Source organism: Oncorhynchus nerka, linkage group LG12, assembly GCF_034236695.1.
Source record: "Oncorhynchus nerka isolate Pitt River linkage group LG12, Oner_Uvic_2.0, whole genome shotgun sequence".
NCBI classification, from domain to species: Eukaryota; Metazoa; Chordata; class Actinopteri; order Salmoniformes; family Salmonidae; genus Oncorhynchus; species Oncorhynchus nerka.
The window spans coordinates 28,359,026-28,382,492 of record NC_088407.1 but is presented as its reverse complement, the minus strand read 5'-3'; the positions used below and the strand labels follow the sequence as shown (position 1 = coordinate 28,382,492).

General features: G+C 45.6%; 1 protein-coding gene across 6 annotated transcripts in view; it reads left to right on the top strand.

The window, feature by feature from the left end:
- LOC115138076 (adhesion G protein-coupled receptor L3-like) overlaps positions 1-23,467 on the top strand; it is a 421,820-nt gene that overhangs the window by 222,863 nt on the left and 175,490 nt on the right. For all 6 annotated transcript variants that reach the window (XM_065025470.1, XM_029674495.2, XM_065025469.1 and 3 more), the window contains exon 7: positions 22,984-23,334. In XM_065025470.1, coding sequence (XP_064881542.1) covers positions 22,984-23,334 — 351 coding nt within the window. The remainder of the gene's footprint in view (positions 1-22,983; positions 23,335-23,467) is intronic.

Genomic DNA, 23,467 nt, shown 5'->3' with positions numbered 1-23,467 from the left:
TCGGTCTGCTGTCACGCTCTGTCTGCTGTCTCTCTCTCTCTCTGTCTGCTGTCTCTCTCTCTCTCTCTGTCTGCTGTCTCTCTCTCTCTCTCTGTCTGCTGTCTCTCTCTCTCTCTCTGTCTGCTGTCTCTCTCTCTCTGTCTGCTGTCTCTCTCTCTCTGTCTGCTGTCTCTCTCTCTGTCTGCTGTCTCTCTCTCTCTGTCTGCTGTCTCTGTCTGCTGTCGCGCTCTGTCTGCTGTCGCGCTCTGTCTGCTGCCGCGCTCTGTCTGCTGCCGCGCTCTGTCTGCTGCCGCGCTCTGTCTGCTGTCTCGCTCTGTCTGCTGTCTCGCTCTGTCTGCTGGCTCGCTCTGTCTGCTGTCTCGCTCTGTCTGCTGTCGCGCTCTGTCTGCTGTCGCGCTCTGTCTGCTGTCTCGCTCTGTCTGCTGTCTCGCTCTGTCTGCTGTCTCGCTCTGTCTGCTGTCTCGCTCTGTCTGCTGTCTCGCTCTGTCTGCTGTCTCGCTCTGTCTGCTGTCTCGCTCTGTCTGCTGTCGCGCTCTGTCTGCTGTCGCGCTCTGTCTGCTGTCGCGCTTGCCCTCTCTGTCGCTCTCGCCCTCTCTGTCGCCCTCTCTGTCGCGCTCGCCCTCTCTGTCGCGATCTCTCGCGCTCTGTCTGCTGTCTCGCTCTGTCTGCTGTCTCGCTCTGTCTGCTGTCTCGCTCTGTCTGCTGTCTCGCTCCGTCTGCTGTCTCGCTCTGTCTGCTGTCTCGCTCTGTCTGCTGTCTCGCTCTGTCTGCTGTCTCGCTCTGTCTGCTGTCTCGCTCTGTCTGCTGTCTCGCTCTGTCTGCTGTCTCGCTCTGTCTGCTGTCTCTCTCTGTCTGCTGTCTCTCTCTGTCTGCTGTCTCGCTCTCTCGCGCTCTGTCTCGCGCTCTGTCTGCTGTCTCGCTCTGTCTGCTGTCTCGCTCTGTCTGCTGTCTCGCTCTGTCTGCTGTCGCGCTCTGTCTGCTGTCGCGCTCTGTCTGCTGTCTGCTGTCGCCCTCTCTGTCGCGCTCTCTCGCGCTCTGTCTGCTGTCGCGCTCTGTCTGCTGTCTGCTGTCGCCCTCTCTGTCGCGCTCTTTCGCGCTCTGTCTGCTGTCTCGCTCTGTCTGCTGTCTCGCTCTGTCTGCTGTCTCGCTCTGTCTGCTGTCTCGCTCTGTCTGCTGTCGCGCTCTGTCTGCTGTCGCGCTCTGTCTGCTGTCTCGCTCTGTCTGCTGTCTCGATCTGTCTGCTGTCGCGCTCTGTCTGCTGTCGCGCTCTGTCTGCTGTCGCGCTCTGTCTGCTGTCGCGCTCTGTCTGCTGTCGCTGCTGTCGCGCTCGCCCTCTCTGTCGCGCTCGCCCTCTCTGTCGCGCTCGCCCTCTCTGTCGCGCTCGCCCTCTCTGTCGCGCTCTCGCGCCCTGTCTGCTGTCTCGCTCTGTCTGCTGTCTCGCTCTGTCTGCTGTCGCGCTCTGTCTGCTGTCGCGCTCTGTCTGCTGTCTCGCTCTGTCTGCTGTCTCGATCTGTCTGCTGTCGCGCTCTGTCTGCTGTCGCGCTCTGTCTGCTGTCGCGCTCTGTCTGCTGTCTGCTCTGTCTGTCTCTGCTGTCTGCCCTCTCTGTCTCGCTCTGTCTCTGTCGCGCTCGCCCTGTCTGTCTGTCTCGCTCTGTCTGCTGTCCTCTCTGCGCTCTGTCTGCTGTCTCGCTCTGTCTCTGTCTGCTGTCTGCTGTCTCGCCCTCTCTGTCTGCTGCCGCTCTGTCTGCTGTCTCTGTCTGCTGTCTCGCTCTGTCTGCTGTCTCGCTCTGTCTGCTGTCTCGCTCTGTCTGCTGTCTCGCTCTGTCTGCTGTCTCGCTCTGTCTGCTGTCGCGCTCTGTCTGCTGTCGCGCGCTGTCTGCTGTCTCTCTCTGCCTGCTGTCTCTCTCTGCCTGCTGTCTCTCTCTGCCTGCTGTCTCTCTGTGTCTGCTGTCTCTCTGTGTCTGCTGTCTCTCTGTGTCTGCTGTCTCTCTGTGTCTGCTGTCTCGCTCTGTCTGCTGTCTCGCTCTCTCTATTGGCATGGGAAACATTTTTACATTGCCAAAGCAAGTGAAATAAATAACAAAAGTGAAATAAACAACAACAAAAAATAACAGTAAACGTTACCCTCCAAAAGAATTTCAAATGTCATATTATGTCTATATACAGTGTTGTAAGGTTAAAGTACAAAAGGGAAAATAAATAAACATAAATATAGCTTATATTTCAATGTTCTCCACTGGTTGCCATTTTCTTGTGGCAACAGGTCACACATCTTGCTGCTGTGATGGCACACTGTGGTATTTCACCCAATAGATATGGGAGTTTATCAACATTGGATTTGTTTTCTAATTGTGGGTCTGTGTAATCTGAGGGAAATATGTGTCTCTAATAATTGTGGGTCAGTCACAGTACTCAGGTATTCTGCCACTGTGTACTCTCTGTTTAGGGCCAAATAGCATTCTAGTTTGCTCAGTAATTCTCTCTTTGTTTTCTCATGATTTGGTTGGGTCTAATTGTGTTGCTGTCCTGGAGCTCTGTGGGGTCTGTTTGTGTTTGTGAACAGAGCCCCAGGACCAGCTTGCTTAGGGGACTCTTCTCCAGGTTAATCTTTCTCTAGGTGATGGCTTTGTTATGGAAGGTTTGGGAATCACTTCCTTTTAGGTTGTTGTATAATTTAACGTTTCTTTTCTGGATTTTGATAATTAGCAGGTATCGGACTAATTCTGCTCGTCGTGCATTATTTAATGTTTTACATTGTACACAGAGGATATTTCTGCATGCAGTCTCTCAATTTGGTGTTTGTCCCATTTTGTGAATTCTTGGTTGGTGAGCGGACCCCAGATCTCAAAACCATAAAGGGCAATGGGTTCTATAACTGATTAAATAATTTGTAGCCAGATCCTAATTGGTATGTAGAATTGGATGTTGTTTCTGTCTCGCAAGGTCCACCACAAGAGTTTTCCTGTGTCGACCCTTCTCAATGGCAAGGCTGTGCTCACTGAGCCTGTACTTTGTCATGTTTTATTTTATTTTTAAAGGTTTTGATCAGTAATCATGGTCAAGTAGTCACGGTGTACTGTCGATTTAGGGCCAGATAGCACTGTGTTTTGCTTTGTGCTTGTGCTTTTTCCCCCAATAGGTAATGTAGTTTTGTTTTGACTGTGTTGTAATTTGGTTTATTCTGATTGATTGGATGTTCTGTTCCTGAGGCTTCAGTGTGTTAGTAGAACAGGTTTGTGAAGTCAGCCCCAGTTTCTCTCTGTCTCGCTCTCTGTCTCGCTCTCTGTCTCTCTCGCTCGCTGTCTCGCTCGCTCTCTCGCTCTCTGTCTCTCTCGCTCTGTCTTTCTCGCGCTCTCTTGCCTCTCTGTCTGTCTCTGTCTCTCTCGCTAATGAACCTTTCCTTCTCCGGGAGTACCAGTTCAGTATCCTTTGGTGCGGAATGGGCTGACCTCCAAACAGGCGAGCAAGGAGGCGAGAGAGATTGAGAGACAGACACAGGAGATGGATGCAGTAAACTGATAGATAAAGTAGATTGTGTCTGAGGCAAACAGAACCAGATAAACAGACGGATCAGGAGTGAATGATTGACTTGATTGCCGTAATATAGATTGGTCGATAGATGGATTGACGTGTACTGTTTGGTTTCGGATGTTACTTTACTTTTTTTTTTTTTTTTTTGATAGATTGCATGTCTCATTTCATTAAGGATTAGGCAAGAAACATGTTCCTCAAAGTGATCGGAGTAGATATTATGGGTTCGCTATCATTCTAGTTTCGGTATTGTATAAAGAAGGGATTCAGTTGATTTGCTATAGAACCTACAGGACTGTGACCTTCCATGAAATGCCTTGGCTACAGCTGTTGCTCAACACCGTTGATGTAGCTCATACTGTATCTCCACTAGTCAACCTCACCTGGACCTCACTGCAGCGATCCGAGAGACAATTAGAAAAGGCATAGGTATGGAGGTGAAATCCACAGGTTATGGTCTTTCCCTGACCAGACCACTCATGAAGGGGTTAACGCCAGCGGAGAGGGTATGTTTAGTAAGATTCCCGCCACAGAGGCTCGATACCACCTGTGTCTCCACCTCCCCCGCAGGCACGCGAGCTGCTATGGCAATGGAGCAGGGGAGCCATGTCCATGCCCACAGCTGGGTCTTGGCTCAGCACGCCATGCCACGTGACTATGGGCACAAGTGATTTGCATGGGATTCTGGGAATGTATTTTTGGAATGGTGTGTTGTTTCCCTTTTGTGGTGGGTTGGAATCATGGAGGTGCATCGTCTTATCATGCTGAACGGTGATGCATTTGTTTCTGATTGGTTGATGTATGAAAGTGACATAAGATGATGAAAGAGCTGTGGATACTGTATGCAGTGGCGGTTCTAGCTTGTATGGGTCCCTGGGCGGAACCCCCCTTCCCCTTCAGCGCATTTGGAACAACACCAAATAAATAATCATAACATTTAAAACTATATAAATATAAAAATGTATACAAAAATAAGACTCAGAAATATCAAAAATAACTAACAAAGGCAAAAATAAACATGTGTGTTGATTTGGCACTTGAGCATCAATACATTACCCATCCCCCGACACTGTCGACCAAGAGTCAAGACTACATTACCCATCCCACAACACTGTCGACCAAGAGCCAAGACTACATTACCCATCCCCCAACACTGTCGACCAAGAGTCAAGACTACATTACCCATTCCCCAACACTGTCGACCAAGAGTCAAGACTACATTACCCATCCCCCAACACTGTCGACCAAGAGCAAGACTACATTACCCATCCCCAACACTGTCGACCAAGAGTCAAGACTACATTAACCATCCCCCAACACTGTCGACCAAGAGCCAAGACTACATTACCCATCCCCCAACACTGTCGACCAAGAGTCAAGACTACATTACCCATCCCCCAACACTGTCGACCAAGAGTCAAGACTACATTACCCATCCCACAACACTGTCGACCAAGAGTCAAGACTACATTAACCATCCCCCAACACTGTCGACCAAGTGTCAAGACTACTTTACCCATCCCCCAACACTGTCGACCAAGAGTCAAGACTACATTAACCATTCCCCAACACTGTCGACCAAGAGCCAAGACTACATTACCCATCCCCCAACACTGTCACTGTCAAGACCATTAACCATTCCCCAACACTGTCAAAGACTACATTACCCATCCCCCAACACTGTCGACCAAGAGTCAAGACTACATTACCCATCCCACAACACTGTCAACCAAGACTCAAGACTACATTACCCATCCTCCAACACTGTCAACCAAGAGTCAAGACTAAACCAATTCACCTTGGTGGTGTGCAGACTGGTTTTATATTATTCTTAACGATTTCGCGCAAACCAGAAAAATTGCAACAATATGTCTGTCAAACTATATTTTTACAGTATTATGAATGAATTGTGGTTCATTTGGTAGCATTTCATAGTGTGACTGATTTTAAAATCGCATTAGTACTGTACGAAGTTAGAGGTGCACTATTTGATTGATTCCCCCGCTCCCCCTACCTCGGGCTTCCAGTGGGGAGAACTGAGGTCAACCTACCCCTGCCCCCCTCTCCATCTTGTACTTCTGAGTGGGAAACCTTCCCAGGCAGTAGCCTGCCAAGCTCACAAACTAGAATCAGGACGCCCACTCCGACAATGTTAATTGACCCACAGTCCCACACGGTGACATGGTATCAATGATGTGACGTGCAAACGAGCGATAGAAAAAACGATCGCACAAATGTCACCATTCCAAGTTTCTGGGTGCGGGCGACCCATGCCGCCCTGGGTAGCTGCCCATGCCGCCCTGGGTAGCTGCCCATGCCGCCCTGGGTAGCTGCCCATGCCGCTCTGGGTAGCTGCCCATGCCGCCCTGGGTAGCTGCCCATGCCGCCTATACCTAAATCCACCACTGTTTTATGAATGATGTTCATTCCATCTAATGTTGTGGAAATAGTCCAAATATATTGCAGAAATGTTGCAGTCAGACTTAACTCATCATGTCCCTCGTTTCATACTTTGATGCTTAGGGGACATCCATTTGTATGTCTGTAGGCAAGGCAGTGGGACAATTGTCAACCATTCTTTACAAGAGCATAATTACTCTTCTGGAGCAGGTAATTCAATCTCTCCAGAGAACAAATCGAGGATGAAGGACACCTTCATTCAAAGCATGTTTCTATGACAACACTTATCGATAATTGTATTTACTGAATTTGATTGAAAAAGCGAAATACAGGTTTTCCAAGCAGACAACATTAAAAGCCCATGTCTCCTTGCCCTCTCCTGGCATATTCTTTCAATCAAATTCAATAGTGTGCGAGCGCAAATACAATTAATTGAAGCGGTCTTCTTTACAAAGTAGCAGGGGGGAAAAATAGGAGGAAATCAAAAAAGTGGAAGAAAGAGGAAGGTCTTTTTTATTCTGACAGGATATTTGTATGCCCACTTCACCAAGGCTGAATACAAATCTGAGACAAAAGAGCTGGAGAAAAGCAGCCCCAGAACGATCAATATACTGTAACATGGGAACACTTCAAGTCAAATTGTATTGGTCACATACACATGATGTCAATGCGAGTGTTAGCGTAATGCTTGTGCTTCTAGTTCCAACAGTGCAGTAATATCTAACAAATAATCTAACAATTGCCAACAACTACCTTATACACACAGATCTAACAAGTAATCTAACAGTTCCCCAACAACTACCTAATACACACAGATCTAACAAGTAATCTAACAGTTCCCCAACAACTACCTAATGCACACAGATCTAACAAGTAATCTAACAGTTCCCCAACAACTACCTAATACACACAGATCTAACAAGTAATCTAACAGTTCCCCAACAACTACCTTATACACACAGATCTAACAAGTAATCTAACAGTTCCCGAACAACTACCTAATACACACAGATCTAACAAGTAATCTAACAATTCCCCAACAACTACCTAATACACACAGATCTAACAAGTAATCTAACAATTATCCAACAACTACCTAATACACACAGATCTAACAAGTAATCTAACAGTTCCCCAACAACTACCTTATACACACAGATCTAACAAGTAATCTAACAATTCCCCAACAACTACCTAATACACACAGATCTAACAAGTAATCTAACAATTATCCAACAACTACCTAATACACACAGATCTAACAAGTAATCTAACAGTTCCCCAACAACTACCTTATACACACAGATCTAACAAGTAATCTAACAGTTCCCCAACAACTACCTAATACACACAGATCTAACAAGTAATCTAACAGTTCCCCAACAACTACCTAATACACACAGATCTAACAAGTAATCTAACAATTATCCAACAACTACCTAATACACACAGATCTAACAAGTAATCTAACAGTTCCCCAACAACTACCTAATACACACAGATCTAACAAGTAATCTAACAGTTCCCCAACAACTACCTAATACACACAGATCTAACAAGTAATCTAACAGTTCCCCAACAACTACCTAATACACACAGATCTAACAAGTAATCTAACAATTATCCAACAACTACCTAATACACACAGATCTAACAAGTAATCTAACAATTATCCAACAACTACCTAATACACACAGATCTAACAAGTAATCTAACAGTTCCCCAACAACTACCTAATACACACAGATCTAACAGTTCCCCAACAACTACCTAATACACACAGATCTAACAAGTAATCTAACAATTCCCCAACAACTACCTAATACACACAAATCTAAAGGGGAGAATGAGAATATGTACATATAAATATATGGATGAGCGATGGACGAGCGGTATAGGCAAGGTGAAGTAGATGGTATAAAATAAAGTATATATGTGATATAATGTAAGATTTGCAAACATTATTTAAAGTGGCATTGTTTAATGTGACTAGTGATCCATTTATTAAAGTGTCCAGTAATTTGGTCTCAATGTAGGCAGCAGCCTCTCTGAGTTAGTGATTGCTGTTTAGCAGTCTGATGGCCTTGAGATAGAAGCTGTTTTTCAGTCTCTCGGTCCCTGCTTTGATGCACCTGTACTGACCTCGCCTTCTGGATGATAGCGGGGTGAACAGGCAGTGGCTCGGGTGGTTGTTATCCTTGATGATCTTTTTGGCCTTCCTGTGACATCGGGTGGTGTAGGTGTCCTGGAGGGCAGGTAGTTTGCACCCGGTGATGCGTTGTGCAGACCTCACTACCCTCTGGAGAGCCTTACGGTTGTAGGCGGAGCAGTTGCCGTACCAGGCTGTGATACAGCCCGACAGGATGCTCTCGATTGTGCATCTGTAAAAGTTTGTCAGGGTTTTAGGTGTCATGCCAAATTTCTTCAGACTCCTGAGGTTGAAGAGACGCTGTTGCACCTTCTTCACCACACTGTCTGTGTGGGTGGACCATTTCAGTTTGTCTGTGATGTGTACACCCAGGAATTTAAAACTTTCTACCTTCTCCACTGCTGACCCTTCGATGTGGATAGGGGGGTGCTCCCTCTGCTGTTTCCTAAAGTCCACGATTATCTCCTTTGTTTTGTTGACGCTGAGTGAGAGGTTATTTTCCTGACACCACACTGAGGTGAGTGCCCTCACCTCCTCCCTGTAGGCTGTCTCGTCATTGTTGGTGATCAAGCCCACTACTGCTGTCATCTGCAAACTTGAGGATTGAGTTGGAGGCGTGCATGGCCATGCAGTCATGGGTGAACAGGAGAGGGGGCCCCAGGGTTGAGGGTCAGTGAAGTGGAGATGTTGTTTCCTACCTTCACCACCTGGGGGTGGCCCGTCAGAAAGTCCAGGGCCCAGTTGCACAGGGAAGGGTTGAGATCCAGGGCCTCCAGCTTGATGATGAGCTTGGAGGGTACTAATGGTGTTGAATGCTGAGCTGTAGTCAATGAACAGAATTCTTACATAGGTATTCTTTTTGCCCAGATGGGATAGGGCGGTGTGCAGTGCGATGGCGATTGCATTATCTGTGGACCTGTTGGGGCGGTATACAAACTGAAGTGGATCTAGGGTGGCCAGTAAGGTGGTGGTGAAATGATCCTTGACTAGCCTCTCAAAGCACTTCATGATGACAGAAGTGAGTGCTACGAGGCGGTAGTCATTTAGTTCAGTTATCTTTGCCTTCTTGGGTACAGGAACAACGGTAGCCATCTTTAAGCATCTGGGGACAACAGACTGGGATAGGGAGTGATTAAATATATCCGTAAACACACCAGCCAGCTGGTCTGCGCATGCTCTGAGGACGCGGCTAGGGATGCCGTCTAGGCCAGCAGCAAAGCGGGGTTTTTAATCACGTCAGCCACTGAGAAGGAGAGCGGGGGTGCAGACTTTGAAAATAAGGTGTTTAGTTTGTCTGTAAGCGTGACGTCCGTATCCGTGACATGGCTGTTTTTGTAGTCCATGATTTCCTGTAGACCCTGCTACATAAGTCTCGTGTCTGAGACGTTGAACTGCGATTCCACCCTGTCCCTGTACTGGAATTTCACTTGTTTTATTGCCTTGCAGTGGGAGTAACTACACACTTTATATTCAGCCATATCGCCAGACCTCTTTCCATGGTTAAATGTGGTGGATCATGCTTTCAGTTTTTTGCGAATGCCACCATCCATCCATGGTTTCTGGTTAGGGTGGGTTTTAATAGTCACAGTGGTTAACGACATCTCCAATGCACTTATTTATAAACTCACTCACCGAGTCAGCGTATAGATCAATGTCATTCTCTGAGGCTGACTGGAACATATTCCAGTCCGCGTGATCAAAACAATCTTGGAGCGCGGCTTACAATTGGTCAGTCCAGCGTTGAATGGTTCTCATCACTGGTACATCCTGTTTGAGTTTCTGCCTATAAGCCGGGACAAGTAAGATGGCGTCGTGGTCGGATTTGCCGAAGGGACGGTGGGGGAGGACTTTGTATGCGTCGCTGAGGTTAGAGTAGCAGTGGTCAAGAGTATTAGCCCTACCTGTCGTGCAATCAATATGCTGATAACATGTAGGTAACATTGATCTCAAATTTGCTTTGTTAAAATCCCCAGCTTCAATAAATGCAGCCTCCGGGTATATAGTTTCCAGTTTACGTGGAGTCGAGGGAAGTTCCTTGAGGGCCGTCTTGGTGTTCACTTGAGGGGGGGGGGGGGTGTACACAGCTGTGACTGTAATTGACAAGAATTCTCTTGGTAGGTAGAATGGCCGGCATTTGATTGTAAGGAACTCTAGGTCGGGTGAGCAGAAGGACGTGAGTTCCTGTGTGTTATGATCGCACCATGAGTTGTTAATCATAAAGCATACACCCCCGCCCTTCATCTTCCCAGAGAGGTGTTTATTTATTTCGGCGCGATGCATGGAGAAGCCCGGTCGCTGGACCGATTCCAACACCATATCCCGAGAGAGACATGTTTCTTTGAAACAGAGAATGTTACAGTCTCGGATGTCTCTCTGGAAGGCAACACCTGCTCGAATTTCGTCTACCTTGTTGTCAAGAGACTGGACATTGGCGAGTAGTATACTCAGGAGCGGTGAGCGATGTGCCCGTATATGAAGCCTGACCAGAAGACCACTCCGTCTGCCCCTTCTGCGGCGCCATTGTTTTAGGTCAGCTGCTGGGATTAGATCCATTGTCCTGGGTGGTGGTGCTCACCCGTAAGGCTCTCCAGAGGGTAGTGAGGCATGCACAACGCATCACCGGGGGCAAACTACCTGCCCTCCAGGACACCTACACCACCCGATGTCACAGGAAGGCCATAAAGATCATCAAGGACAACAACCACCCGAGCCACTGCCTGTTCACCCCGCTATTATCCAGAAGGCAAGGTCAGTACAGGTGTATCAAAGCAGGGACCGAGAGACTGAAAAACAGCTTCTATCTCAAGGCCATCAGACTGTTAAACAGCCACCACTAACATTGAGTGGCTGCTGCCAACATACTGACTCAACTCCAGCCACTTTAATACTGGGAATTGATGGGAATTGATGTAAAATATATCACTAGCTACTTTAAACAATGCTACTTAATATAATGTTTACATACCCTACATTACTCATGTCATATGTATATACTGTACTCTATATCATCTACTACATCTTTATGTAATACATGTATCACTAGCCACTTTAAACTATGCCACTTTGTTTACATACCCTACATTAATCATCTCATATGTACAGTGGGGAGAACAAGTATTTGATACACTGCCGATTTTGCAGGTTTTCCTACTTACAAAGCATGTAGAGGTCTGTAATTTTTTATCATAGGTACACTTCAACTGTGAGAGACGGAATCTAAAACAAAAATCCATAAAATCACATTGTATGATTTTTAAGTAATTAATTTGCATTTTATTGCATGACATAAGTATTTGATCACCTACCAACCAGTAAGAATTCCGGCTCTCACAGACCTGTTAGTTTTTCTTTAAGAAGCCCTCCTATTCTCCACTAATTACCTGTATTAACTGCACCTGTTTGAACTTGTTACCTGTATAAAAGACACCTGTCTACACACTCAATCAAACAGACTCCAAACTCTCCACAATGGCCAAGACCAGAGAGCTGTGTAAGGACATCAGGGTTAAAATTGTAGACCTGCACAAGGCTGGGATGGGCTACAGGACAATAGGCAAGCAGCTTGGTGAGAAGGCAACAACTGTTGGCGCAATTATTAGAAAATGGAAGAAGTTCAAGATGACAGTCAATCACCCTCGGTCTGGGGCTCCATGCAAGATCTCACCTCGTGGGGCTTCAATGATCACGAGGAAGTTGAGGGATCAGCCCAGAACTACACGGCATGACCTGGTCAATGACCTGAAGAGAGCTGGGACCACAGTCTCAAAGAAAACCATTAGTAACACACTACGCCGTCATGGATTAAAATCCTGCAGCTCACGCAAGGTCTCCCTGCTCAATCCAGCGCATGTCCAGGCCCGTCTGAAGTTTGCCGATGACCATCTGGATGATTCAGAGGAGGAATGGGAGAAGGTCATGTGGTCTGATGAGACAAAAATAGAGCTTTTTGGTCTAAACTCCACTCGCCGTGTTTGGAGTACAACCCCAAGAACACCATCCCAACCGTGAAGCATGGAGGTGGAAACATCATTCTTTGGGGATGCTTTTCTGCAAAGGGGACAGGACGACTGCACCGTATTGAGGGGAGGATAGATGGGGCCATGTATCGCGAGATCTTGGCCAACAATCTCCTTCCCTCTGTAAGAGCATTGAAGATGGGTCGTGGCTGGGTCTTCCAGCATGACAATGACCCGAAACACACAGCCAGGGCAACTAAGGAGTGGCTCCGTAAGAAGCATCTCAAGGTCCTGGAGTGGCCTAGCCAGTCTCCAGACCTGAACCCAATAGAAAATATTTGGAGGGAGCTGAAAGTCTGTATTGCCCAGCGACAGCCCCGAAACCTGAGCAATCTGGAGAAGGTATGTATGGAGGAGTGGGCAAAAATCCCTGCTGCAGTGTGTGCAAACCTGGTCAAGAACTACAGGAAACGTATGATCTCTGTAATTGCAAACAAAGGTTTCTGTACCAAATATTAAGTTCTGCTTTTCTGATGTATCAAATACGTATGTCATGCAATAAAGTGCAAATTAATTACTTAAAAATCATACAATGTGATTTTCTGGATTTTTGTTTTAGATTCCGTCTCTCACAGTTGAAGTGTACCTACGATACAAATTACAGACCTCTACATGCTTTGTAAGTAGGGAAAACCTGCAAAATCGGCAGTGTATCAAATACTTGTTCTCCCCACTGTATATACTGTACTCTATACCATCTACTGCATCTTGCCTATGCCGTTCTGTACCATCACTCATTCATATATCTTTATGTACATATTCTTTACCCCTTTACACTTGTGTGTATAAGGTAGTAGTTTTGGAATTGTTAGATTACTCGTTGGTTATTTCTGCATTGTCGTAACTAGAAGCACAAGCATTTCGCTACACTCGCATTAACATCTGCTAACCATGTGTATGTGACAAATCAATTTGATTTGGTCCAAAGGGAGGATCTGCTTCGAGAAAGTCGTATTCCTGGTCGTAATGTTAGTAAGTTGACGTTGCTCTTATATTCAGTAGTTCTTCCAGGCTGAATGTAATAAGATGTAAGATTTCCTGGGGTAACAATGTAAGAAATAATACATAAACAAACTAAATACTGCACAGTTTCCTAAGAACGTGAAGCGGCCATCTCTATCGGTGCCATACTGCTGCTAAAATGTTTGTGCAAATTTCCATGGATATGTTGACCATTATGTATAGGTTTGAAATAGCAGACATGGAACTAAATGGTAAAATACATATTTGAAATGTCTAATGATCACGAAAGGAGAATAGAAACCAAGATGGAGTCAGTGTGGGTTCAGCTGGACGTTCGGGCTGACCTTTCAGCCACAGTGAGTGGAGGAGGAAGAACGTCCCCAAGGCTACTTAGTGCAGGCAGTCACTTGAGAGAATTTGTCCTGCCTCAGACACCTGCCACTGGTGCCTGCTGCCTGCCTGGTGTATGTGGGTGGCAGGGGGAGGAGTCCGTGCTGTGTGCATGTACGAGAGAGAGCTCATAGCTGTCTTACAAGAGGCATGTATAGGTCTAAAAAGGGCCTTTCATCATGATTTTCTCAGAAATGGTTTGTGATACGAATGTAAAAAAGCATTTCAAATGTCCTTCCTCCCAGTGAAGTTTCTATGCGAACATTTCCAGGACAATCTGAGATAGCAAAAATATTTTCCGCTGGCATGGAATCGTCCATATTTATCAAGGTGTTTTTTGAAAGGATTTGTTTTATTAGGACATTTTAGAAAGAGAACACCACGTGTACATTTAACCATTTATTGAAAAGATAACAAAGCGTGTCTCTACTCCTTCAGGATAGCTCACTGCCAGAGCGAAGCATCATGGGATTATGATAATATAACCACAGGCAGTGAGCACAATACTCTATATCGTTATCCTCTGAAGGAAGCAACACAGAACCCAGGTGGGGGCTGGGGTGGTGATGGGATATCAGAAAAGGAAAGAACAGCTAGTTACAGCAACATGGCAGCAAGAGACACCAGCACATGCGAGCGTGTGACATCCGGGCATCGAGGAAGCATGTGTAGAACTGCTCAACTTATGTAGACCACGTGTAGACCACGTGTAATTAGTGTGAATCCAACTGGTGCAATATCCGCTGACATCACCACACTCAGGTTTCCCTTCTGAACTGTCCATGCCTTGTTAATTACATTCAGGTCATTTAGCAAACACTCTTAGTAGACGGTTGTCCAGTGTTATGTCTCTAAATTAATATGTATCCCTAGAGTCAATGATCCCTCTCCATGTGATCTGCTTTGTTGGTTCACTGCAAGCACCGTTGATCTCCGGATATCCCACATGGGTCGCGAAACCTCTGACATTTCTCTGTCATCTCAAGCCATCTGCGGATGACTGGTACTGTGGCACAGGCGACACAGTTGGCATCACCGATACCCTCCACTGTCTGATGGGCCTGCTGTAATCGTGCCACATGTTGCCATCTGGCCGGGGCAGAGTTCCAGCGTGTGCCAGAGGGTGCCTGAGACATTGGCATCAACCTTCATACTGAGGCTGGCATGTTTTGGGCAAGGCCTGACAGTCTTTGCCCTGTCAGTAGTAACAGAGATTTTCTTAATTGAATAAGAATGGCTAACAGGTAGATGCAGACTGACAGAGCAACTGTTGTTTGGCCTTGTTAACCAGCTGGTTACTTAGGACACAACTTTTTGCCCTTTGACCTCCTCTCTGTGTGTGTGTGTGTTTACTACCTTCTTAAATGTGCTAATATTTGCTCTACGCCTGAAGTCTTGGAATGCATTCATGAATGCATTGTTGCCTTACTATCTAGATGCTCAGCTGCTGTTTTAGAAAAAGCTTCTTGAATTCTTATTGTTATCTTTCACGCTGTTTTATGATCTTGTCAGCTTGGCAAGTTGGCCTAAATCCTTATTAAACACTTGGCGTACTCCCAATGAGGTAGGCTAACCATGTCCAGGGTGAGTCACCAGCAAAACTGTGTCCGGGGTCGAGGATTACAATAGCAGTGTATTAGTCTCATGGACACAGGCTTGTCCCAAACCAAGGGAGTGGAAACACAATGGAAACGTGTTAGGTATGTAGCTTGAGATTTGCCGCATGGCAGTGTATTTGTCCCAAACCAATGGAGTGGAAACATGGCAGTGTCGCTTGCTTTCTAGTTCTTTGCTTGGCTTTAAAATGCTGCATTGCTCATGCTGTACTCCAATACAGTGTACAACCTACTATAGATGATGTGGTCCCTTGGTGTTCCCCTATCCAAGCCACGTCCTGCGCAGCTGTCAGATGTAGACAAGTTCCTCACGGGTAGTAAACATCGCGTTATCTATTTGAACGGCGAACCAGCTTAGTTCTTGCCGCGGCCAACAGACGAGTTGCTATGTCATCCTTTTGAAACATGGCATAAACGTTCCATTTGACTATTTAGTATTTTATTAGTATCCACGTTAGCTGCTGTGAACACAGCGGCTACTCTTCCCGGGCCCCAAAAATCCATGCGGTCCCATTTATGCGTCACGTGGTGCACGTTTTGCTTCCTCAACCGGGAGGGTTCATTATTCATCCTCTACAACGGGCTGTACCTTGATCCTGAAATCATACACAGCTCATCTGTGCGGTTCTAGGGAACGCCAGGTGATCCTTCACTTCAGACCACCACCCAATCCGTCTCCCCTGACACATGCAGAAATTAAACAGCAACCACATTGTGCGTAGAAGAGAAGCAGACACTGGTTTGACTCCGCTGTGCCTTTGTTTCGAGAGACGTTTTCGTGAGAATACCAATATTTTTTGCGGGGGGGGGGGCTGCAGGATTTTGATGGGGATTTTTTTATTGTGTTACTTAGATTGAGGCACAGGTTTGTCTTGTCAATATTATTAACGGCCCCAAATGTTTAAAAAAATATCATCTTCCTTTTATCAGTGGAGTGGATCTGCGCCACTGTCGTTTCCTGTGAAGAATCCCCCTGGTAACAGCAGTGTTGGAGTTGTCACTGAGAGGCTTTGTATTATCCAATCGGCCCCGCTTCAAAATCCAGACTCGAGGCTTTTTGACCGGGAGCGAGACACTGTGTCCTGCTACCCCTTTTCCCCTGTCACTCCCCTCCTTCCCTCCCTGCTTTCAACCTCTCCACGGTTATTTAGACATGTGCAGGTTTTTCAGAAGCCCGTCTGACTCTGTCTCTGGAAATGAGAATGAGCTAGTGAGCTCTCAGCGTCCCTCATTTCAGGCCTCGCAGGGCCCTTGTTGTCATCGGTTGTGCTATACTGTATGTGTTTCTTTCTGTGTGTGCGTTTGTGTGCGCACACTGTAGGTTTGCGTGCGCACACTGTAGGTTTGCGTGCATGTGCGCAGATGTGCACGAACGTCCATGTAGCTCCATTTGTGTGTGTGTGTGTGTACACTATCATGTCCATTTGTGTATGCGCATTGAAGAAGCTGAGTGAGCGGCAGGATGCTCCCCCGTACCAGTGCATTCGGCCCTGTCGCAGTGACCGCCACAGCTGCCCTCTGTAGTCTCGGGGAGCCGGGATGAGGAATTAGTTTCCAAACAATGGCCACCATCCATCCATTATGGCTTCCTGATGTCAGATGATATCAGGGTATTACCGGATGTTTCCATGCATCATTTACCACCGGACCCCACTGACAGATTTGTGGGCATGCCACAAAAGGCCCATTAAACGACAGGAGTTTCATCATCATTTACCTACCCGCTCCAGTACATGCACAGCATGGTGGGGGGGGGGGGGGGGACCAGAACAAATAGGGGGATATGTGTGGCTTACCACTGAATGCGTTATCATTATAGAGAAAGGATGGATTGAGACAGCGAAAATAGTTTTGAGTTGTGTGTCATTGACTGCTCTTCGATTGGTATGAACGGGTGTTGTCATGGCTACAGCATAACTGGGTTAGTTGGATTATAAGAGTATGTCAGAGGAAGGAGAGAAAGGGGAAATAAGCACAATACTAAATACTTCTCTCAGGGTTTAGTGGCTAAATTGCAGCCACATGAGACGAAAGAAAAATACACGGAACCCCCCCCCCCCCCCCCATCCATAACTTCAAAACCCCAAAATGATTCAAAATAAAAACGACAACCCTGCAGACTTCTTATCTTAATCTTTAACCTCTGCACTGTTGGAAAAGGACCCCTAAGTGAGCATTCACCAAAGCCCCATATACCACCCACCACTGTGACCTGTATGCTCTCGTTGGCTGGCCCCAACTACATATCCGTCGCCAAACCCACTGGCTCCAGGTCATCTGTAAGTCTTTGCTAGGTAAAGCTCCGCCTTATCTCAGCTCTCTGGTCACCATAGCAACACCCACCCGTAGCACGCACTCCAGCAGGTATATTGCACTGGTCACCCCCAAAGCCAAAACTTCTTTTGGCTGCCTTTCCTTCCAGTTCTCTGCTGCCAATGACTGGGACGAATTGCAAAAATCACTGAAGCTGGAGACCTATATAGCCCTCACTAACTTTAAGCTTCAGCTGTCAGAGCAGCTTACCGATCACTGTACCTGTACACAGCCAATCTGTAAATAGCCCACCCAACCAACTACCTCATCCCCATATTATTACTTACCCTCTTGCTCTTTTGCACCAAAGTATATCTACTTGCACATCATCTGCACTTCTATCACTCCCGTATTAATGCTAAATTGTAATTATTTTTGCCTCTAGGGCCTATTTATTGCCTTACCTCCCTACTCTTCTACATTTGCACACACTGTAAATGATAACTTGTTCTCAACTAGCCCACCTGGCTAAATAAAGGTGAAATAAATCAAATAAAACATTTCACTGTCAGTCTACACCTGTTGTTTACGAAGCATGTGACGCACAAAATGTGATTTTTATTTACGTAACATCGCTTCCTTGCAACACGCCACGACACCTGCTAACGCTTCGCCCTCCGACAGAGCTGTGTGCCATGTGTTTTGACGAGCGAACGTTCGCTTCCTTAGTACGTTGAGCCTGTACAACAACAGGTAACATGTAGTTCATGAAGAACAAATTCAACCAACGATGCCATGATAAAAGCATCAACAATTCAATCAGTTATTCACCACTGTCTTCTTTATGCAAGTGATATTATGACACAATTCACACTTTGTCATAATTGTCTTCCTTTAAAAAAAAAAAGGATTTGTCGATTCTGGTTTAGAGTATCTCGCCTACACTTGATTGAGGTGAATCCCAGTGGAGGTTTTTGTTTCAAGACGTAACCCCCAACAGACGTGGCCAAGCAGAAAGCTGTGAACGGAGCTCAAATATTGACCATGTATAATTGACTTTAACCTTTACACTGACAGTCCCTATCCTGTGAGACGCTCTCTCCTTCCCTCCCCCAAAGCCTACTTCTCTTTTTTTTGATCTCACCAATAGGAAATGATGTCATTAAAAGCAAATTCGTTTCAAAATAACGGGCCCATTCCTGAAACCGAGTGGAAGGTTCATCTAATTGTAACTACCGTAAAAGCCTGGGGAGAATAAAGGAGGACGACTAATTATGCAGGAAGGACTGCTTTGAAATGGAGCACACAGCTCTGTCGGAGGGCGAAACATTAGCAGGTGTCATGGCGTGTTGCAAGGAAGCGATGTTACGTAAATAAAATCACATTTTATGCGTCAGATGCTTCATAAACAACAGGTGTAGACTGACAGTGAAATGCTGACTTCGGGGTCCTTTTCTAACAGTTCAGAGTTGAAGATTAAGATAAGAAGTCTGCAGGGTTGTTTTTTAATAAAAAAATGTATTTACTTTTTGTCATTTTGGGGGTTTGAAGTTATGGATTTCGGAGCATGTATGGCTGAATTTAACAATTGACCTCTAACGGTAGAAGTGAACACAATATTGTGGTCTTGATGGGGGGGGGGGGTCCATTTTTCTTTTGCCTCGTGTGGCTGTAATTTAGCCACTAAACCCTGTAAGAAGTATTAGGTATTGTGCTTATTTCCCCTTTCTCCCCTTCCTCTGACATAATGTGTACTCTGCACCTGTGGAGGTTTGCTGGATGTGCTTAGTAGCCTGTGTACATTCCTTTTTAAAACAAACCTCTTTAGGAATCCTTTAAAAACAATGTCTCCTCCAAGTGATGGAATCCCACAATTCCAAGGTTCTACAAAACCTAGTGAAGCTTGAAATAGGAACACTAAACTGACAAAGCAAAAATAAACAGGTCACTCAAGCCCTGCACAACAATCATATCTCCAAGGCCATTTTTTGGTTTCTTTCTTCCCTCTACATGAGTCACAACAATGCGATGCCAAGCAGAACGTTTTAGGCATTTAAAACTGCCGTGTAAGGTTAAGGATGACTCTCTCTGAGAATACAAAGTGAACACACAGTTTCTATTCACATCGCCGCTGAACTTGAACCCTGCTCCGTGTTTGTTGCTCCCAGGTAAAATTAGCGAACCAACGGAGCACAACAGAATGTCCTTGTAGTGGTTGTGCGACGAGACTTTTCCAAAACACGAGTGTCTACCGACCCGTTTGTCCTTTCTGTAATCGCTTCGTGCAGAATACACAACTTTGCTCGAGGACATAGTCGAGCTTTCTTTGTTTTTCAGAACTCCTCTGCCTCTTATAGTAGTAGTCTGTGTTAAACGTTTTTTTAGAGCAAAACATATCCCTAACAATGTTGTTATTTAGAATAGCCAAACAGTGTGTTTGTCCAAAGCGTACTGGTTATCATGTAGCCCTTATTTTATTTGTATCACTCACCTGGTTTTAATTCTAGCCATAACTGCCTTCTCTCACACAATCTACTGTAGTGACTTTGTTGTCAGTATTTCCCTCTAACAAGGGGAAAGCCTTTGGAGGTATACTCTAAACGCGGAGGTAAACCCTTTCCTTTTTATCATTTACGGAATGGTTGATAGAGTTTCAGGTTCATTCTATTCTCGTGAAGGGTTTTCTAATTCAACGCTCTTCTGCAAGAAAAAGAGCCAATCACCGAGATTGTAGAATCGGAAACTTGGAGCATTTCTTTGACATAGCAAGAGCGTTAGGTCTACTTGCTGTTCGATAGAAACTCACGGCCGGAACTATACAGTAGATGTAGATTGAATATCTGCTATTGGAGTGTTGTTAGTATGATATGTGGTGAAGTCAAATGTATATGGTCATTGTAGCAATAGTCTCCTTGTGGTATTGTGCACCTTGAAAAGGCTCTTTTTTGAGGGTGTGTTCATTGGTGAACATTGTTGGTTTAAGGTCACGGTTGCCTGCTCCCTAACGAATAACACATCTCTGAAATAGGAAATAATTGGCCTGTATCGTAAGAAATGGAAATGGTACTGTATCACAAATACAAACTTAACAAGGTCCCAGGGAATTCAAAATAGCCACCCTGCATGATACCAATCATGGCCTGGTCTTTTATCATTATCCCAATTGGCCACTCTGCTCACCTTGCTCTAGTCAAAAGTAGTGCACCACGTAGGGAATAGGGTGCCATTTGGGACAGAACCCTCAGCCCAAGCGAGGTCCATCACAATGCGTTTCAAGGGAAATTAAAACCGGCCTCGCCACACAAGTGTTACTACGTGATAGGAGAGAGACTCGTCCCAAAATGGATGAATAAATGAAAAGTACCATGAATAAGTTAATGGAAAGATGTGCTCTGTGATTTAATGTCGATGTCCATATGGTCATTTCTGCAGGAGTCGTCGTTGTGCATGGTAGCACAGATGAATGTTTACGCATTACCGTCATTGCAGATGGCAACGTTTTTGACACGGGGAAATGTTAAACGCCTATTTCTGCATTCATTCACTTTTGACTGGCCTGTATAAGGAGAGTTGTTTGACACATTAGGGCTGATGAGAGTGTGTGTGGTGTGTTCACTTGGACGTGTTTGTGTGTAAGTGCGTACATGACGGTGCGTGTGTGTGTGTGTATAATGTGTGTATGAATTACACGCTTGCGTGCATATTTTGTGTGTGTACATATGTACACATTGTGTTTTATCAACGATGGCTGTATATACTCTAGTTAACTTTGATGTGCACGAATGCTTTGTGTGCAGGCGAAAGCAACGTCATGAAATGTACATTACGAACGAGGTAAAACGGTGTGATTTACCTTTTGATTAAATAGGATGCTTGTTAAGGCAATGGAGGCTCCATTGCAGTCTAGAGATACCTAGAGATCTTAAAAACACTCTATTTGTTGGAGAGAATGAAGTCTTGATCCGTCTAAAGTATTCACACAAAACAAAAATTAATAAAAGAACATGTATTTAATCAAATAGTGGGACATCTTTGTTTGCTGCTGAATGTCCTTGAATGTGTTTTACCACAGGGTATACCTCCGGGGGTCTCAGTAAGCTAACAGCCCCAGCTCAACAAATGTTGTTTCAGTGTTCTGCACTCACGTGTTTTGCTATAGTACTAGCCCATAACAGACAGGGGCATAGTGTTAAACTGTACTAAGGATCGTTTTTTTTTTCGTGACTTTTTTTCTAAATTTTACAGCGAACCATCCTCCTCTTCCTCAATACACCAACCTCCACTGACTGCCTCACTTAAATTTTTATTTTATTTTTTAAATCTAATCTACAGGCCGACACATGGTCTGTGGTGTTTTTGTAGCACTCTAACGAAGACCAATTACTTGAATCCTGCATTATCCACATTTATGTTAAAAATGGAATTATCATCCACCACACTTGTCGCTTATGCTGCAGGTAACTATTAGAAAACCAAACGTCTGTTTCATGATTGCATTTGGAATGGATTGCTGCGTCACAGTGGCTAAGGAACTAACTTCCATTCTCTAGAGAGCTGGTTCCACTATGGTCCCACCTCCAATTATCCTGGCTTCCACTAAGACAAAAGATAATGGCCACTGCGGCGTTAGAGAGTGGACTGTTTTTCCATTATAGAATCCCCCCCCCCCTCCACTTTGTGTGCGTGTGTTGTCTCATTGATTTGCCTGCCCACTCACTCTCCCACTGTTTGCTGGAGTGTTATGAGCCCTGACCTATCTGTCTTGGCCCCGGCTTCTTTGCGTCTGAGCCTAGACCACACATTCATAAGCATTGCTAAATACATTTTGGGCCCTTATTATGTGTGTGTGTGTGTGTGTGTGTGTAAGCGCTTTCCTCAAGACCTCAGGGAAACAAGATAAGAGAGAATCAGGAGGCCCCCGAGTGTTGCAGCGGTCTAAGGCACTGCATCTCAGTGCTAGAGGCGTCACTACAGACCCTGGTTCAATTCCAGGCTGTATCACAACTGGATGTGATTGGGAGTCCCATAGGGAGGCGCACAATTTGCCCAGAGTCGTCCGAGTTAGGGTTTGACCGGGGTAGGCCGTCAATTGTAAATAAGAATTTGATCTTAACTGACTTGCCTAGTTTAATAAAAGATAAATAAATATTGTGTATCCGTGGGGAGACGAAGAAAAACTATGTCCTATACGTCACCATTGTCTTCCTCCACACCCAGAATTTCATACAGCTCCAATATTGTTATTGACTTGGTACACACACACACACACACACACACACACACACACACACACACACACACACACATAAACCAACCATAGCTGGAAATGGATGCCTGTGTGTCTTTGCCTAGCTGCAGGAGTCTGCCAGCTCCTCGGCAGAAAACTAGCCTACATATCCAAGCCACACCTGCCAGATCCAATTGATCCAGTTTGAACTATCGCCTCTTAAACTGACGGGACGGGGGGTGGTGGAAAAATGGAACACCTATTTTTGCAACCAGGCCTGAAATAAATTTGCCTCTTGAGATAAATTAACTGTGACTGAAATCTATTTTTTCTCTCTTTTGCTATCCCTATTCCATTTAGAATGCTATGTTATTTCTCACTTAATTCTACAGGAAAGACGGGGCTTTTTATTTTACTCTTTCTTCCCTCCTAATACAGAATCGTCTTCATCTGTGATTGTATTTATGGATACCACGACAACACGGACTACAACTCGACCGGCGACGGTTTCCACGACGACCACATCATCAACCAGCACCACTACGACCACCCGGGTTTCGGCGACGACCCCCGTTGCCCAGCGACCGCGACCCACCTCGACTACCCTGCCGCAGCTATTTCCGCCAGCGGACGGCAATATCCCAGGGGGAAACACAAGGACGTCCCCGTCCTCCAAGCTCCCCAACGTCAGCGTTGACTACTGTAATCCCATGATCATGTCGGACGTGTCCTGGCCCAAGATGAGACAGGGACTGGTGGCGAGGCAACCATGCCCGACTGGAACAATAGGTAATGGGCTTGTTCTACATAAGTCTGTGGCTCCCGTGCGTCTGAAATTGAACATTCACTGGGCCCTGGTAAAATAAGGTCAACCAAAGGCCTATACTGTGGTAATAGCCAAATTTAGCTAATCGCTGTCCCG